Source organism: Lithobates pipiens, unplaced genomic scaffold, assembly GCF_037356315.1.
Source record: "Lithobates pipiens isolate NorthernLeopardFrog02 unplaced genomic scaffold, aLitPip1_a1.2 Scaffold_18, whole genome shotgun sequence".
NCBI lineage: Eukaryota > Metazoa > Chordata > Amphibia > Anura > Ranidae > Lithobates > Lithobates pipiens.
In genome coordinates, this window is record NW_027507758.1 from 256,562,755 (window position 1) to 256,576,274 (window position 13,520).

The following is a 13,520-nucleotide window of genomic DNA, read 5'->3' on the forward strand; positions in this document are numbered from 1 at the left end:
TGCTCCAGAGCTTAGTAAATGAGGGGAAGCTCTGCTGACTTCCTTTATCCAAACATGTGCATGCATACATTCTGTTTTTTTTTTGCATGTTATTGGGTATTCTTTGTAAAGTTACAATTCCTAAACCACTGAGGGCTGCAAAGTGCACAGATTATTTGCCTTTAGTAAAACAACCCCAATATGTTTACAAAAGTAGGCTCACACAACATGCACATTTATATTTGTATATGTGTGTACATGCTGGAGCATTAACATGTTTTGGGGTATTTTTTATTTTATTTACAGTGATTGTAAAGTCTTCTTTGTTTTTAGGTAAAAATAACAAACATGTTATACTTGCCCTCTGTATTGCTTTTGCACAGAGCAGCTCAGATCCTCCTCTTCTTGAGTCCCTCGTCGGTGCTTATGGGCCCCTCCCTCCTGTTTAAGTGCTTCTATAGCAAGCAGCTTGCTATAGGGGCACCCGAGCTGAGCCTCAACTCCCTGTGTCCATTCAGACACAGAGCCATGGCCTGGCCCTACCCCCTTTCTCTCCTCATTGGCTGACTGACTTTGATGGCCAGAAACGGGAGCCAATGGCGCTGCACTCAAACTTGCAGGGCACATGAACTTTCAATGTATTCTCCAACCTCAAGTGTTAGTTCACCTTTTTGGAAAACTGAAAAGGGGAACTAACACTTTACACCCACCCCACTGTGAATAAATGACTTGGTCATGTGGACAGAGACCCGCATAGCCATGCTGTTTTTAAATTGTGACAGCAGACGAGGAGAGAGGATCCCCCATTCACTGTCACAGGGAGGAGGATCTGTATCATTGAAGAAAATTAATTTTTTGTTACTGGAACTATACTGACCTGAAAAAGGAGTGTGTGAGTTTTCTTTTGTAGACATGAACTTTTGTTTTGCTGCTGGTAAGCCTTTTAAATTTAAAAGAAGGCTATCTTGCTCCACAAAGCCTGTTATCCTGCACTTTTTCTGAACCCCCCAAACATCACAACTGGTGAAGAATGTGGGCAGACTTTGAAAACTGAAATTTAAAAGGACAATACAGTCTTGTTGACTTAGAAAAGGAGGAAATGTTGAAGCAACTGGTAGCAGCTAATGCTGCATAGCAGCACAACAATGAAGTGTAACTACTGCAGAGAAACTCTGCAGAGGAACATAGAGGCCCAGATAACCACCATGAAATAAACCACAGTAGCACAAGTAAAGACTCTGACTAAGGCAGAAAAATCACTTTCTCAAAGTCATGAGCCAGCAGTTGTTGTCTTTAGCAACCAGGAAACCACCAGAGCAAGCCGTATTTACAAAAGCTTGAGAGCACCTAGTTACAATTCTTAAACCACTGAGGGCTGCAAAGTAGTAGCAAGAGGGCCCAATGTGACCCGCAAAACACCAATTTGATGTACCTGAATTAGCAGAAGAAAGTCAAATTTTTTTATTATTAAAAGAAAAGTTTAAGAAAAGAGAAGCACAGAATCACTGGATTCAATCCTTGTGGAGTGTATCATAAGTAAATTGCCATAAAACTGAATGTTAAGCAATGAATGTCGACAAAATATGAAATAGCCATTTCAACATTAAATATAGGAACTGAAAATATAATTGTGGTAACAGAACTGTTACCAATCACAGATCATGCTAGGAAATATTTAATAGCTTAAATATTTTAATGAAGTAACAAAATGTGTAAAAACAATGCATCTATCAGGACAATTGAATATATAAGCATAGACAGTACACAGATAACCCTGTGGAAGAATTAAACGATAATGAGATGGGGATCTAGTGCCTCAAGCTCTTTTGCCCTATTCTGGTAAGATAGATGGCTCTTCCCATATTGATCCTTGTTGTGTTTGGAGTAGGGCAAGAAGCATGACAAGATTTTTTGACAATTCTGTAACCTCTTGCATTTAAATAGCATTTCCCACTATAGCAGGCAAATTGAGTTAGCACCTACTTTATAACTGTTCCATGTTTTTAAGTTTTCAACTTACTATACTAATTTCTGCTAACCCCAACAACGATAAATAATACTTAATTTTCTTTTCTTTTGGGGGAGGCTAGGTAGCTGTGTTTGCCATTGCCTGTAATGCGCTGAAATAGCTCATTATCAGTTGTAAACTAAATTTGAACATTGGCTATCATAACAAAGGGTTTAAGTACAACTAAAATAAACACTTTTCTAATAAAATGGGATAACATCTTAGAAACAAAGAAAATGGAGGAGAGATGGGTTTGCTTTAAGAGCATATTAAATAAGGGCATTAGCCAGTGCATCCCACTGGGAAATACATTTAAAAAAGCGAACAAAAGTCCTGGATGGCTTAACTCTAATGTAAAAATACATATAAAAGCAAAGGAGAAGGCCTTCAAAAAATAAAAGGCTGCGGGATCATCATCAGCATTCAGACTTTACAAAGAATGCTACAAGATATGTAAGGATACAATTAGGGCGGCTAAGATATAACAGGAAAGACACATAACAGAGGAGATCAAAAGAAATCCCAAGAAATTATTTAAGTATATAAACAGTGAAAAAGGGAGGACAGACCATATTGGCCCCATAAAAAAGGAGGAAGGACATCCGGTTACAAAATATGGGAAGATGGTGAAGTTATTGAACTTATTATTCTCAGTCTTCATGGGGGAATCGGGGGGCTTCGGTAACCAAAACTGCAGTGTTTGACCTCATGACATATCACAGGAAGCACCCTCATGGCTATCAGAGGACAGAGTTAGAGATAGATTTGGGAAACTTATCATTAATAAATCACCGGGACCAGATGACTTGCACCCCAAGGGTACTTAGGGAACTCAGTCAAGTAATTGCCAGACCATTGTTCCTAATTTTTACTGACAGTCTACTGACTGGAATGGTACCAGCTGATTAAAGAAAAGCCAATGTAGAACCAATATTTAAAAAAAGGACCAAAATACATTCCTGAGAATTACAGACCAGTTAGCCTAACATGAATAGTATGCAAGCTCTTGGAGGGGATGATAAGGGACTATATACAAGATTTTAGTAATGAAATCGGTATCATTAGCAGTAATCAGCATGGATTCATGAAGAATCGTTCTTGCCAAACCAATCTGTTAACCGTCTATGAGGAGATGAGCTGCCATGTAGATAAATTAAGGCCCGTAGTATCTGGATTTTGCAAAAGCATTTGACACAATTCCCCATAAATGTTTACTGTACAAAGTAAGGTCCGTTGGCATGGACCATAGGGTGAGTACATGGATTGAAAACTGGCTACAAGGGTGAGTTCAGAGGGAATACTTGGAATGGTCAGGGGTGGGAAGTGGGGTCCCCCAGGGTTCTGTGCTGGGACCAATCCTGTTTAATTTGTTTATAGACAACCTGGAGGATGAGGTAAACATCTCAATATCTGTATTTGGGGACGACACTAAGCTAAGCACAGGAATAACTTCCCCGCAGGATGTGGAAACCTTGCAACAAGATCTGAACAAATTAATGGGGTGGGCAACTACATGACAAATGAGGTTTAATGTGAAATGTAAAATAATGCATTTGGGTGGCAAAAATATGAATGCACGCTACTCACTAGGGGGTGAACCTCTGGGGGAATCTAGGATAGAAAAGGACCTGGGGGTCCTAATAGATGATGCTGCTGCTAACAAAGCAAACAGAATATTGGCATGCATTAAAAAAGGGATTAGCTCCAGGGATAAAGTGATAATTCTCCCACTCTACAAGACTTTGGTCCGGCCGCACCTGGAGTATGCTGTCCAGTTCTGGGCACCAGTCCTCAGGAAGCATGTACTGGAAATGGAGCGAGTACAAAGAAGAGCAACAAAGCTAATAAAGGGTCTGGAGGATATTAGTTAGGAAGAAAGGTTGCGAGCACTGAACTTACTCTCTCTGGAGAAGAGGCGCTTGAGAGAGGATATGATTTTCATTTACAAACACCATACTGGGAATAAAACTTTTTTGCGGAAGGGATTTTAATAGGACACTGACTAAAATTGGAAGAAAAGAGGTTTAACCTTAAACTGCATAGAAGGTTCTTTACTGTAAGGGTCCGTTCACACAGGGGCAACACGACTTTCAACACGACTTTTGGAGGCAACTTGGACGCAACTTGGACACGACCTGAACACGACTTACAACACGACTTTAAGTCACCCCAGGCCAGGCGACTTGTGCCGCGGCCAATCAGAGAATGAGCTCTCAAGAGGGAACTCCACGCCAAATTATGAAAAAAATTTGGCGTGGGTTCCCCCTCCGAGAACATACCAGGCCCTTAGGTCTGGTATGGATTCCAAGGGGAACTCCCTACGCCGAAAAAACAGCGTGGGGGTCCCCCCCAGATTCATACCAGACCCTTATCCGAGCACGCTACCCGGCCGACCAGGAAAGGGGGTGGGGACGAGCGTGCGCCCCCCCTCCTGAGCCGTACCAGGCCGCGTGCCCTCAACATGGGGGGTGTCTTGGGGAAGGGGGGGCCGTGCGGCCCCCCCACCCCAAAGCACCTTGTCCCCATGTTGATGAGGACAAGGGCCTCTTCCCGACAACCCTGGCCGTTGGTTGTCGGGGTCTGCGGGTGGGGGGCTTATCGGAATCCGGGAGCCCCCTTTAATAAGGGGGCCCCCGGATACCGGCCCCCCACCCTATGTGAATGAGTATGGGGTACAATGTACCCCTACCCATTCACCTGTAAAATAAAAGTACAAAAAAAAACACAACACAGGGGTAAAATATTTTATTGCACAGCTCCGGGGGTCTTCCGTCTTCGGGGGTCTTCTCGCCGGACTCCTCCGCTATCTTCTTGTAGCTCTTTTGCTAGCAGAGGAGTCCGGCTTTCTTCCTCGCCGCCGGCCTCTTCTCCCGACTTCGGGGGACTTGTCCCCCTCTTCGGTTCTTCTGCCGGGCCACCGCGCCTTCTTATAGCTCTTTTACAGGCGGTGGCCCGGTCTTCTGTCGCCGCCGCCTTCCGTTCTTCTTCTTCTTCTTCTCCAGGAGATGTTGCCTCGACGCTCTCTCCGGCCAGAATGCCAGGGACGCGCTCCGCTGCCACTTATATAGGGACAATGGGGCGGTGTCACATGGCTTTATGTCACATGGGTTGGTCACATGGTGACCCCACCCCCTTACGATGTCATAGTCCCATGTGACATGAACCCATGTGACCAACCCATGTGACATAAAGCCATGTGACACCGCCCCATTGTCCCTATATAAGTGGCAGCGGAGCGCGTCCCTGGCATTCCGGCCGGAGAGAGCGTCGAGGCAACATCTCCTGGAGAAGAAGAAGAAGAAGAAGAAGAACGGAAGGCGGCGGCGGCGGCGGCGACAGAAGACCGGGCCACCGCCTGTAAAAGAGCTATAAGAAGGCGCGGTGGCCCTGCAGAAGAACCGAAGAGGGGGACAAGACCCCCGAAGTCGGGAGAAGAGGCCGGCGGCGAGGAAAAAAGCCGGACTCCTCCGCTAGCAAAAGAGCTACAAGAAGATAGCGGAGGAGTCCGGCGAGAAGACCCCCGAAGACGGAAGACCCCCGGAGCTGTGCAATAAAATATTTTTCCCCTGTGTTGTGTTTTTTTTTGTACTTTTATTTTACAGGTGAATGGGTAGGGGTACATTGTACCCCATACTCATTCACATAGGGTGGGGGGCCGGTATCCGGGGGCCCCCTTATTAAAGGGGGCTCCCGGATTGCGATAAGCCCCCCGCCCGCAGACCCCGACAACCAACGGCCAGGGTTGTCGGGAAGAGGCCCTTGTCCTCATCAACATGGGGACAAGGTGCTTTGGGGTGGGGGGGCCGCGCGGCCCCCCTTCTCCAAGGCACCCCCCATGTTGAGGGCACGCGGCCTGGTACGGCTCAGGAGGGGGGGCGCACGCTCGTCCCCACCCCCTTTCCTGGTCGGCCGGGTAGCGTGCTCGGATAAGGGTCTGGTATGAATCTGGGGGGACCCCCACGCCGTTTTTTCGGCGTAGGGAGTTCCCCTTGGAATTCATACCAGACCTAAGGGCCTGGTATGCTCTCGGAGGGGGAACCCACGCCAATTTTTTTTCATAAATTTGGCGTGGAGTGCCCTCTTGAGAGCTGATAATTCTGTCAGAGTCGCCTCCGTATAAACGGAGATCCAACTTGGAGGCGACCTCCATTGAAATCAATGGGTACCGGTCGCCTACAAGTCGGATTCAAGTAGTACAGGAACCTTTTCTGAAGTCGGAGCGACTTGAGTAGTGTGCATTAAGACGGCTCTCATTCACTTACATTGCTTTTTAAATGTTGTCCGACCTGAGGCTGAAGTCGGATCGGAGTTGCCCCTGTGTGAACGGACCCTTAGAGTGTAAAGGATGTAAAATTCCCTTTCACAGGCGGTGGTTTCAGTGGGGAGCATCGATAGTTTAAAAAAAGGATTAGATAAGCACCTGAATGGCCGTAACATACAGGGATATACAATGTAATACTGACATATAATCACACACATAGGTTAGACTTGATGGACTTGTGTCTTTTTTTCAACCTCACCTACTATGTAACTATGTAATATATTGGATGGATTGGAGAGGAATTAGACCACCTGTCAGTTTTTTTTTTTATTGCTATCTATTCCCCTGTTAGGAAGATTAACCTACTCTTTTTGTCCTGTTTACTATTATTAAGTGGGACACAGTAAAAAACAAAAACAAAAAAAAAACAATATAATGGGTTATAAACATGCTTTACTCTATCCAAATTTGTTTTAAAAAGTGTTGTCTTTGGTTGTACATTAAGATTTAGATGCTAGCCTCTTGCATTATATGTTAAAGAGGGACAGAGTCACTCTAAAATTGTGCAGATATCAGTTTGCCACGAGGCTCACTCCTAAGAAGCATATAAAAGGTAAGATATGCTGTATGAATAGGAACACATAACAAACATATCATGGGGTTTTCTAAAATTTGACTGCAATAGTGGTAATACACTTTAGGTATCACATGAATACAATTTATATTGTAAATTGCACCAACAGTGTACCTCCACTGCTACATCCATCTTTAAAGCATGTAGCATAGGATTTATAGAACTTTTTCTTGAAATTACAAACAATATTACTAATGGATTCTCTTAGTTTTGTTTGGTAAACACACTAGTTTTGTATCTCAGTTCATCAAATGAGAGAGCAACAGCTGTTTGAACAAGCACTCCCAGACCAAATTTAGCAACAAGTACACCAAACATTCTGGCTTACCTCCAAATCATTAAAAAATAAGTGTGCATCGGCGAGGTTGAAAATCATTTCTTCCATCCTCAGTCCAAGAGTCACAGCTGTTGGTGAATCCTTTAAAACATGAAGTATTACAAAGTCTCAATGAGATATGTAACATAAAATAATTCACATCAAGGATTTGATCGCAGTTGTCATATTTAGTTGCTTTGAAGCCTGTAAATGTAAAAAAGCTATCAGAGTGTTTTCAAAGATCTTAAAGTCTAAATCACCACTAATCTTGGCTAGCACATTTCCTGCCATTGCTATCATTTAAGTACATGTCTATATTTATTTTTTTATTATACCTTCCTGAAATAAGGGCAAGGCAATGGGACTTCCTAAATATCTTTTATCTGTATGTATATATATATATATATATATATATATATATATATATATATATATATATATATATATATACAGCAACAATATTAACAGAATCTTCTCACAAGGAATTCAACACAAAAGTTAGATTTTCCTAATGCTTAGCCACAATCACAATACTTAGATATTCCATATAAGACAGCAAACCTTCCAATTTGTCTAGTCTCATAGCCCTGTAGAAGTCCGTGGACCAAACAGTGCACATGCACACATTAGGTAAAGAAGCAAGCAAAGGAATGCAAACAAGTCAAATAAATACAATTGTAGTTTAGAGGTCGCTGCCCACAAAAAAAAAAAAAGACTTAAGCCTTTGCTTTATACAAAACCTTAAACAAGATTAAGTAACAAATACCATCAAGAGATCAGTATCACAGTGATAAATAAACTGTTAATAAGATACCAGGAATGTACCATATAAACTTAACAGATGATAACAGACTTCCAGCATGTATGTTGTCTCATCAAAAAAATAAAAAAATAATTGAACCAAAATCCCCACTGAGAAAGGATTTGTACTCAATCCTATAATACGGCTCTGGGCCATGATCAAATAAATACAATATGGCTCATGTACTAATAGGAACTGGCTAGAACATTATTGATAGCTGTGAGCTGTAGGTGTAGCTAAAGGAGACTTCTACTCAAGCTGAAGGTTCATACACAAAAAAAATCCTTCAACCTGCAGATGCCACTGTAGCCTGAATACATCTGCATGCCTATGTTTAATACTGTAATTGTCAGATACAAATATAGTATTAAAAAAGGTTTTTATTATTTATGGTCCCTATTGCTAGACTACACCCACAATCTTGACCTGTACCTTTATTTTCTCTCACTTTAATGAGCTTTTGAGTCATTTATGATTGGGGGTTTCCTCCAGTCAGGTCCCCAATGCATCCCTCTGCCCCATCTTCCCTCCCAATACCTTAATTTTCCATTAGTTCAGGCTTATATTCTCTTTGGTCTTATCATGCCTCCTGTATCTTTCTCTTTCTTCTTCTTACTCTCATGTCTTCTTTTCTGTTCCTCCTCCACCACCCAATCTGCTTCTCAGGAATTTGTAGCATTACTTTTTTATTTAAAGTGTTACTAAACCCAGGACCCTGCATTCACTATATCTGATCTCCCACAGTACACAGAGCATGGAATGCAATTAGTTTAGTAAATATAAACTTCTAAATACCTTTTCTCCTCAGCAGTATATAGCAGTCTTGTGATTTCTATCAGTGTCTGGTGAAAGCTTGTAGGAGGAGTTTTCATTCTACTTTGACTGTCTTATGAGGCTGCAGGACCCTTGACCCTCTGTCTGGACAGTGCTGATTGGCCAATGCTACTCACATACAACCCCCCCCCCCAAAAAAAAAACTCTCTATCAATACACACCAAACTGAGCATGTGCAGAGTGCCCCCAAGGCTCTGTATTGTCATGAGATGGATTGGGAATAGTAAAATAACTGGAGGATCAGAGAAGGCAGGATCAAACAACAGTTTTACACAATGCACAGGATTAACCCCTTAGGTTCCACAGTGAGTATAACAAGCAGGCTTTACTGCATATACAGATTGATTTTACTGTTATGGGTTTAATAACACTTTAAGCGCCATTGTTAAAGAGGAAGTAAAGGCAATTTTGTTTTTAAAAAGCACACCCTGTAAGGCAAAGGCATAATGAGCTAGTATGCTATGTATAACTTACCTGAGAACGTAGCCCCCGAAGCAGTCCTCCGTCTTCCTCTTCGCCGCTGCCTTGGATCCCGGAGCGACTTCCGGGTCTCGCGGCTCCGGCGCATGCGCCGTAGACAGCGGTGGCTGTCTTCAGGTAAATATCTCCTAAACCATATAGGTTTAGGAGATATTTCTTGGACCTACAGGTCAAAGTTGGTTCATCTGAGGCTGGACACTCTTGGTGTATTGTTCCTATTATATTCATTTAGATTGTGAATAACTGTTACTTAGCATTATCTAGATTTGTTATACGTAACTACATTGCTAGATGCTGTATTTTACCGAACATTTTGTATCTTCTCTGTTATTTTTCCTTTTTTTTTAAGAAAACAACTATTATAAAACAAAAAAGGCTTTCACTTAGTATAAGGTTTTATTTAAAAAATGTATTATACGTTAACAAATGGACATATATATATATATATATATATATATATATATATATATATACTGTAGATATATATATATTGTGACAGTATGCAAGGTGAGGTCATCAATAATCTTTATATTTCACCTCGCATTTTTTCTATTATCAGAGATTTAACCCGGAATTCGGCCCAGATTTTTCCAGCCTCTGTGGCAGGTTTGGTTCTGGTCCGGGTCTTCTGACCCACTTGAGTCAATGCTCAGGTGGACTTTAAATTACCAGGAAGAGAGCACAGCAGTGCTCTGGCTTTAGACTCAGAAGGGAATCTGAGAGAGAGGAGCCCTGTTTGTTTGGAGTGAAAACAAAGGTTTGCTTTACTTCATGCTTTGTGGGTGATGGGGACCAGCTCCACACCATATAGAGAGCAGTGTTCTGTTTAGTTTAGCATGGGACGGCAAGGATTTGTTTTACTGTTTTGTTTATTTTTATGACTTTGCAAACCACCTGTAAATAAAGCTGGCATCCCGCCAGATTTTAAAGAAACTGCCTGTACGCTGACCTTCATTTCAAGAAAAAGTGATCCCCACAAGCTAATCTCCCCACAATATCTATATGTATAGCTATATCTATCTATCTATCTATCTATCTATCTATCTATCTATCTATCTATATATATATATATATATATATATATATATATATATATATATATATATATATATAGTTGTGATTATAAGGTTGCATACCCTGGCAGAATGTATGATTTCTTGGCCATTTTTCAGAGAATATGAATGATAACACAACAACTTTTCTTGCACTCTTGGTTAGTGTTTGGCTGAAGCCATTTATTATCAATCGACTGTGATTACTCTTTTTAAATCATAATGACAGCAGAAACTAACCAAATGACTCTGATCAAAAGTTTACATACCCCAGTTCTTAATATCGTGTATTGCCCACTTTAACATTAATGACAGCTTGAAGTCTTTTGTGGTATTTGCGGATGAGGCTCTTTATCTTCTCAGATGGTAAAGCTGCCCATTCCTCTTGGCAAAAAGCATCCAGTTCCTGTAAATTCTTGGGCTGTCTTGCATGAACTGCACGTTTGAGATCTCACCAGAGTTGCTCAATGATATTGAGGTCAGGAGACTGAGATGGCCACTCCAGAACCTTCACTGTATCCATAGACAGGTTGACTTAGCCTTGTGTTTTGGATCTCATGTTGGAATGTCCTGGCTGATGAATGCAAATGTCCCCCCAGTATTTTTTGATCACATACTGCATTCATCTTGCCATCAATTTTGACCAAATTTCCTGTGCCTTTGTAGCTCACACATCCCCAAAATACCAGCGATCCACCTCTGTGTTTCACAGTAGGAATGGTGTACCTTTCATCATAGACCTTGTTGACTCCTCTGTAGTGTTTATTTTAGCGTTTATAAATTTTGGTCCCATCACTCCAAATTACTTTGTGCCAGAAGGTTTGAGGCTTGTCTCTGTGCTGTTGTATTGTAGGGATATTTTGTGGCATTTGCGTAGTAATGGCTTTCTTCTGGCATCTTGACCATGCAACCCATCTTTCTTCAAGTACCTCCTTATTGTGCATCTTGAAACAGTCACACCACATGTTTTCAGAGAGTCCTGTATTTCACCTGAAGTTATTTGTGGGTTTTACGTTGCATCCCAAACAATTTTCCTGGCATTTGTGGCTGAAATTTTAGTTGGTCTACCTGACCATGGATTGGTTTCAACAGAACCCCTAATATTCCACTTCTTGATTAGAGATTGAACACTGCTGATTGAAATTCATTGAATATCTTTTTATATCCCTTTCCTGTTTTATACAGTTCAACTACCTTTTCCCACAGATCCTTTGATAATTATTTTGCTTTCCCCATGACTCAGAATCCAGAAACATCAGTGCAGCACTAGATGAAAGATGCAAGGGTCTGTCAGAAGTCCAGAAGGCACTGACCTTTTATACACACACACACTAATTACAAGCAAACAGATCACAGGTGAGGATGGTTACATTTAATAGCCATGTCAACTTGTGTGCATGTTATCAGGCCAAAATCACGAGGATATGTCAACTTTTGATCAGGGTCATCTGGGTAGATTCTGTTGTCATTATGATTTAAAAATAAACACAGTTGATTGATAAAAAAAATGGCTTCAGCCAAACACTAACCATGAGTGCAACAAATGTTTATGTGTTTATTCGTCATTCATATTCTCTGAAAAATGGCCAAGAAATCATAAATTCTGCCAGGGTATGTAAACTTATGAGCCCAACTGTTTATATACAGTATATATAGCTATATATATATATATATATATATATATATATATATATATATATAATATACACACACCTACAATATCTCATAAAAGTGAGTACACCCCTCACATTTTTGTAAATATTTTATTATATCATTTCATGTGACAATGTGACAACACTGAAGAAATGACCCTTTGCTACAATGTGAGTAGTGAGTGTAAACCTTGAAAAACAGTGTCAATTTGCTGTCCCCTCAAAATAACTCAACACAACCATTGATGTCTAAACTACTGGCAACAAAAGTGAGTACACCCCTAAATGAAAATGTCCAAATTGGGCCCAATTAGCCATTTTTTTCCCCGAGGTCATGTGACTCGTTAGTGTTACAAGGTCTCAGATGTGAATGGGGAGCAAGTGTGTTTAAATATGGTGTTATTGTTCTCACTCTCTCATACTGGTCACTAGAAGTTCAACATGGCACCTCATGGCAAAGAACTCTCTGAGGATCTGAAAAAAAGAATTGTTGCTCTACATAAAGATGGCCTAGGCTATAAGAAGATTGCCAAGACCTTGAAACTGAGCTGCAGCACGGTGTCTTTGGGAAACAGACGTATGAGTACTGACAGCATTGCAGAGGTTGATGGGATGGGGGGTCAGCCTGTCAGTACTCAGACCATATGCCGCACACTGCATTAAACTGGCCTGCATGGCTTTCATCCCAGAAGGAAGCCTCTTCTAAAGATGATGCACAAGAAAGCCTGCAAACAGTTTGCTGAAGACAAGCAGACTAAGGACATGGATTACTGCAACCATGTCCTGTGGTCTGATGAGACCATCATAAACGTATTTGCTTCAGATGGTGTGAAGCATGTGTGGTGGCAACGAGGTGAGCAGTAAAAAGACAAGTGTGCCTACAGTGAAGCATGGTAGTGGGCGTGTCAGGGTCTGGGGCTGCCTGAGTGCTGCCGGTGTTCTGTCAAAAACTGTCCGGCCATCAGATAGTGTCCGCCCCATACTGCGCAGGCGCAGTGCTTGACACGATTCGGGCACGGCCTCGCTTCACTCGGCTATTTTTTATTCTAGCTCTATGTCCACTTGGATGGTGGGGCTTGAACCTGGACTCACAGCGCAGGCGTCATTCATCTTCGGAGACCTTCGGCATCTCCTTGTCCTCCGTCTTCCACATGTGAAGTACAGGGCGGACACTATCCGACGGGGACAGTATGCGACACACAATATCGGCACTGGGGAGCTACAGTTTATTGAGGGAACCATGAATGTCAACATGTACTGTGACATACTGAAGCAGAGCATGATCTCCTCACTTCGGAGACTGGGCCGCAGGGCAGTATTCCAACATGATAACTACCTCAAACACACCTCCAAGATGACCACTGCCTTGCTAAAGAAGCTGAGGGTAAAGGTGATGGAATGGCTAAGCATGTCTCCAGACCTAAACCCTATTGAGCATCTGTGGGGCATCCTCAAACGGAATGTGGTGGAGCGCAAGGACTCTAACATCCACCCACTCCGTG

The 13,520-nt window shown here is 42.0% G+C and overlaps 1 protein-coding gene across 22 annotated transcripts in view; it reads right to left on the reverse strand.

Moving 5' to 3' along the window:
* Positions 1-13,520, reverse strand: part of EYA4 (EYA transcriptional coactivator and phosphatase 4) — a 390,196-nt gene that overhangs the window by 21,471 nt on the left and 355,205 nt on the right. For all 22 annotated transcript variants that reach the window (XM_077486829.1, XM_077486826.1, XM_077486831.1 and 19 more), the window contains one exon: positions 7,211-7,300. In XM_077486829.1, coding sequence (XP_077342955.1) covers positions 7,211-7,300 — 90 coding nt within the window. The remainder of the gene's footprint in view (positions 1-7,210; positions 7,301-13,520) is intronic.